The sequence below is a fragment of the Leiobunum rupestre genome, chromosome 8 (assembly GCF_980474605.1).
Source record: "Leiobunum rupestre chromosome 8, qqLeiRupe1.1.hap1, whole genome shotgun sequence".
NCBI classification, from domain to species: domain Eukaryota; kingdom Metazoa; phylum Arthropoda; class Arachnida; order Opiliones; family Sclerosomatidae; genus Leiobunum; species Leiobunum rupestre.
This window is the reverse complement of record NC_143391.1, coordinates 61,229,274-61,234,789: the sequence shown is the minus strand read 5'-3', so window position 1 is coordinate 61,234,789 and position 5,516 is coordinate 61,229,274. Positions and strand designations below refer to the sequence as shown.

General features: G+C 40.0%; 2 protein-coding genes across 2 annotated transcripts; both read left to right on the top strand.

Moving 5' to 3' along the window:
• The first annotated feature begins 293 nt into the window (after positions 1-293).
• On the top strand, positions 294-2,267 carry LOC149933830 (uncharacterized). Its single transcript, XM_090157453.1, has one exon. It carries the CDS (start codon positions 294-296, stop codon positions 2,265-2,267), a length of 1,974 nt encoding a protein of 657 aa, XP_090013579.1.
• Positions 2,268-2,297: 30 nt separating this feature from the next.
• On the top strand, positions 2,298-5,139 carry LOC149933829 (uncharacterized). Its single transcript, XM_090157452.1, has 3 exons — positions 2,298-2,651; positions 2,883-3,703; positions 3,747-5,139. The coding sequence occupies exons 1-3, from the start codon at positions 2,298-2,300 to the stop codon at positions 5,137-5,139; spliced, it is 2,568 nt and encodes an 855-aa protein (XP_090013578.1).
• Positions 5,140-5,516: the final 377 nt, after the last annotated feature.

Below are 5,516 nucleotides of genomic sequence, written 5' to 3'. Positions count from 1 at the left end.
AGACGTTGGAACTGCTATCATTAAAAGAGGTCGAGCTCTACGAAGTAAACCGAAAGTTAGAAGATCTTATAGATGACCTTGACGAACTGGAGACGGAATTGAAGGCTGCACACACATTTCGAGACAACATAACTCTTTGGAAACAGAGGGCTAGTGGACGGATACGGAAAGAAACCACAAATAACTCCAGAAGTGATTCGGTTTCTGATTGTGGGAGTGTCGTGTCTTCAGTGCGCTCGCGGCCGGTTCCTAACCTTCCGTTACTTTAAATGCCGAGGTTCGATGGGGACATAATGCAGTGGAAAGGATTTTGGAGTCGGTTTCATTCATCGATTGGACAAACTGAACTTACAAAGGTAGAAAAATATAACTATTTGGCTTCATATATAATAGGCGACGCGAAAGATGCACTTGCAAATTTAACTGCCTCCGACGAGGTGTACGACGAATTGGTGGCGGTATTAGAACGGGACTACGGGAGAAACGATTTAATTATTCATAAACATCAATCGCAATTGTTACATTTAGAACCTGTCCCTAAGTCTAACGATACTAAAGCGCTTCGCAAGTTTTACAACACCTGTCTTACCAATATAAAATGCCTTCAAGGTTTAGGAGTAGACACTAATTCGCCGGGAAATAGTTTATGTACAAAAATTTTAGAGTGCCTTCCGTCAGATATTAGATTATCGTATAGCTTAACTCGTCATTCAGACGCGGATTGGAATGTTGACGAAGTTCTAGCTTTCTTAAGAAAGAGTTTAGAAGCTAGAGAAAGGGCGGAATTGTTGAATACCCATTACGGAAAGCGAAATGACAGTTCGACAAATTTCCACGATAGACAAGATAGTCGAGATAGACATAGATATTCAAGGTCAGATAATAGACAACCGTATAAAGTGGCTTCAGCAAATGCCTTAGCTACCCAAGTATCGGACACTCAGTCGGACAAATGTTTTTGTATATTTTGCAAAACGACGGCGCATAGTTCTATAAATTGCGAAGCTATGTCCCTCGAAGACAAGAAAACCAAAATTAGAGAAGAATCAAGATGTTTTATTTGCTTAAGGCGCAGTCATACGATGAACCGATGTAGATCAAAATTTAGGTCATGTCGTTTATGCAAAAGAACCCATAACGTAGCCATTTGCGAAAATAATCAGGCCAACCTTAATCAAGAGAAGAAAACTGAAACTAGTATTAAAAGTCCAGTTGAAAAACAAGAAGTAATTGTCAAGCCTATTGTTACGACGGTATCTACAAGGTCAAATCTAAAAACAGTATTGTTGCAAACGGCAAATGCAATAGCTAGAAATCCAACTGACGAACGTCATGCGCAATTTCAAATTCGTTGTCTATTCGATGGAGGAAGCGAAGCTACCTTTATTAAAGAAGACATTTCTCGTGCTTTAAATTTGCCAGTAATAGAAGAGCTAAATATATCGATAAGTAATTTTGGCAATCAGAATCCCGTAGAACAAAAACCAAGAAAAGTAAAACTTTGTTTACAAAATTCGAGAGATCCTCGGGTGAAGATTTATATTGAGGCCATAGAAGTCCCTTTCCTTTGCAAAGCGGTAACTCTATTAGACTGTGACGGAATAACGAACATAATTGAACAACGAGGTTTGGAGATAACCGATGTAATGAATGTCAATAAAAGTTGTGCAAGTATAAGCTTATTAATCGGAGGCGACTACTCGTCAGTCGTTGCAATTGAGACGCGTCTGGGATGGACAATTCAAGGTCCGGTTAACTCTCAGAACGTCGGAACTAATGCCGTAAATTGCTCAATAACGTCACTGAGAGTTAGAGTTGAAGAAACTAAAGTGTCAAAAATTCTCGAAGGTTTTTGGGAACTTGAAGCTATTGGTATCGTTAGCAAGCCCGAATCCTACCTAGAAGGTAATCAAGTTCTAGAACAATTTAAAAGAAACGTTAATTTTAGAAATGGACGATATGAGGTCCGGTTGCCATGGACAACGGATAAAGAAAGCCTTCCTAACAATATAGCAGTAGCCGTTCAAAGAATGAAAGGTCTAGTTCGTAGATTCAAATGTAATCCAAGTTTATTTAACGATTACAAGAAAGTAATGGAAGAACAACTTGAATTAGGCATATCGGAAGAAGTACAGACGGCCCCAGGTCCAGGATCTTATTACGTACCGCACCAGCCAGTTATTCGAAATAGTAGCTCAACTACAAAGTTGAGAATTGTATTCGACGCGTCGGCGCACGGCAAGGGCGCACCCTCTCTCAATAACTAAGTATCGAGTGGTCCGAATCTTAATCCCGAGATGTTGAAACTGATTCTTAGATTCAGGGTACATAAAATTGCGATAACGGCAGACATTGCCAAAGCCTTTTTACAAGTTTCCTTAGCGGAAGAAGATAGAGATTCTGTACGTTTTTTATGGGTTTACGATGAAGATGGCCGAATTGTAGAAAAGAAATATCGTACACTTCGAATGGCTCGCGTCCCATTTGGCATTACAGCGAGTCCGTTTCTGCTAGCGGCGACGGTTAAGACTCATTTAAGCCAATTTGATAACAAAAGTCCTGAAGTTTTAGCTCTGGAAAACGATCTGTACGTGGACGATTTACTTACGGGCGCCGAAGATTCCGAAAAAGCATTTTCACTGTCATCAAAGGTAAATATTATCGTTGGGAAGGCCGGAATGCAATTGCGGAAGTGGAATTCTAACTCATTAGAATTAAAACAAATGTGGGGAAATAAGGATTTAAAATCTGAAGGCGTTCCATTGTTTGAGAGCTAAGCTGACAATGACGATCGAAAAATTCTGGGTCTCATTTGGAATCCTAAAAGGGACAATTTATCCTTTAACCTTGCAAATTTGATTGATGTTCTTCAAAATTTGAAGAAAACTAAACGGTTCGTGTTAAGCGCGGTAGCGCAGGTTTTTGACCCGCTTGGCGTTTTGGCTCCATTTATGATACGAGCGAAGTTTCTTTTCCAAAGCTTGTGGAAAATCAAGGACTTAAAATGGGATGATAACTTACCGAAAGATCACGGAGATAAGTTCGAAGCGTGGTCACGAGAATTACCTGTTCTTCGGAAATTTGGAATACCTAGGTATTATTTTTACGAAGCAGACGGCGATATCAAGCAACTCCAGATTCATTGCTTCTGTGACTCGAGTACTAAAGCGTACGCAGCAGTCACGTATGTAAAATTCACGACGTTAACGGGCAAAATTGGAGTATCCTTGATTACGGCTAAAGCTCGAGTCGCGCCACTTACCGAACTGACTCTCCCCCGCTTAGAATTGATGGGGTGTTTGCTGGGAGTGAGATTAGTAAAATACGTCAAAGATACATTTCAAAGAGAGGACGTCAAAACCTACTATTGGACAGATTCGACTGTAGCCCTACATTGGGTGAAAAATTCTACCGACGCTTGGAAACCTTTCGTGTCAAATAGGGTTAATGAAATAAAGAAATTTACTGACAAAGAAAATTGGTATCACGTTCCTGGCACGCAGAACCCAGCTGATCTCCCCACTAGAGGTCTGACTGCGCAAAACTTAATCGACAGTGAGCTGTGGTGGCAAGGGCCTTCCTGGCTTAAGGAAAACGAAGATTCTTGGCCAAAGCTTCCTAGCAGTTTTCCATCTGCGCCACTTGGAGTAGAAGACGAAAAACGTAAGCTAGTCTTGAACGTCCATTGTGAAGAGACAATCGGGTTCATTGTCCAAAGTCTTGAGAATTACCGCGTTGATGTTCAGATGCGTAGACAAGTTCCGTAAAAGAAACATTAACGAAGGACGACCAGTAAACGCGAAAGAACTTGAAAAAGCCGAAACAGCTTGGGTACAGTCCATTCAAAGACAAGACTTCTCTCGAGAAATAATCGCATTAAATGAAAACAAACCGCTCAAGAACTCGAAATTTACTACGCTCCGACCGGTTTATAATGAAAACAAGGTACTCTGTGTTGGCGGTAGACTTGAAAAATCCAGTATGGAATATCATGAGAAGCACCCTATCATCATTTTGAAAAACCAGCGATTAGCGGAACTCTTAGTATGGAGAAGTCATTTACAAACTCTTCATGGCGGCGTCCAAGAAACTCTAACGCCAATACGGGAAACTTATTGGATTACCACAGCCCGACAACTGACTCAGAACGTACTAAGAAAATGCTCTATATGTAAGAGATTAAATGCTAAGCCGTGCGTCGTTGATACCGCTCCATTGCCGAAGGAAAGGATTGAACCGTCTCCCCCGTTTTCGATCATCGGCATTTACTTTGCAGGGCCAATTTTCGTCAAGAACAATAAGAAACTGGATAAATCTTATATATGCTTATTTACGTGTGCAGTTTCAAGAGCTCTGCATTTGGAGTTAGTACCGTCTCTAAACACTTCTGACTTTTTACTCGCTTTTCGTCGCATGATTTCAAGAAGAGGAATTCCGGCTGTCGTATATTCAGACAACGCGAAGACATTCAAAAAGGCTGATCAACCCGAAGTCAAAGCGTTTTTAGGCGAGAAAGGAATTGAATGGCGATATATAGTAGAGCGTGCAGCCTGGTGGGGTGGCTTCTGGGAGCGGCTTGTACGTTCTACGAAGACCACATTAAAGAAAATCTTGGGTCGTGCTACCTTGAACTATACCGAAATGGAAACCGTGCTTACAGAGGCAGAAGCATCTATTAATTCTAGACCAATAAGCTTCGTTTATAACCAGGTCCATGAACCCTCTCCTCTATGTCCTTCTCATTTACTTTTGGGAAAAAGAGTGACTAGTTTACCACCGAGTAACGTAAACTTGGAACCGCGAAACGAAACGCGTCAGACGATAGATAGACGCGCGCGCTATCAAGAGCTACTTACCCAACGATTCTGGAATCGTTGGAAAAATGAGTATTTGTTAGAATTGCGTTCGGCGCATCACGTCACGATCGCGAAACGCGAAACGGTCGTGAAAGTTGGAGATGTGATGTTACTACATACGGACAAAATTCCTAAGCATATGTGGAAATTATGCGTTGTTACTGAGACTATGAATGGACGTGATGGTAAAATTCCTTCGTGTGTCGTTCGTACGTCAAACGGCAGTGTTATCCGCAGACCAATACAACTCTTATATCCACTGGAAATTTGTAATGATGAATAAGTGTAAAATATCATTAGTTAATGCAGTTACTTCAAACTGCATTTCCGGGGAGTGTAAAAACTTATTTTCTTAAATTGAGTTATTTGTATCGCTCTTCGGTCTTTGTAAAATAAAATATTGCGTAGCTTAAAAAATGTCTATAAATAAAACCATTGTAAATATAAAATGTAAAATTGTAAAAAAAAACATACGATAAATCCAGAGTTAAAAGGTTAAAATATGAAAATCAAACTAGTATGATTTTTATCTTGGTATACTAAAATTAATTGTGTATTATAACCTTTAAACCTTAAATACTGTGTAAAAAATAATTTGATTGGAAAACTCACGATTGTAATGAAAATTAGAACGACAGAATTAATTTAGATTTTAACGAG

Coding starts and splice junctions, on each gene's coding strand:
- LOC149933830 (XM_090157453.1), top strand. CDS start 294: ATGCAGTGGAAAGGATTTTGGAGTCGGTTTCATTCATCGATTGGACAA.
- LOC149933829 (XM_090157452.1), top strand. CDS start 2,298: ATGTTGAAACTGATTCTTAGATTCAGGGTACATAAAATTGCGATAACG. Junction 2,652..2,882: donor CATTTTCACTGTCATCAAAG/GTAAATATTATC, acceptor CAAAATTTGAAG/AAAACTAAACGGTTCGTGTT. Junction 3,704..3,746: donor CATTGTGAAGAGACAATCGG/GTTCATTGTCCA, acceptor GTTGATGTTCAG/ATGCGTAGACAAGTTCCGTA.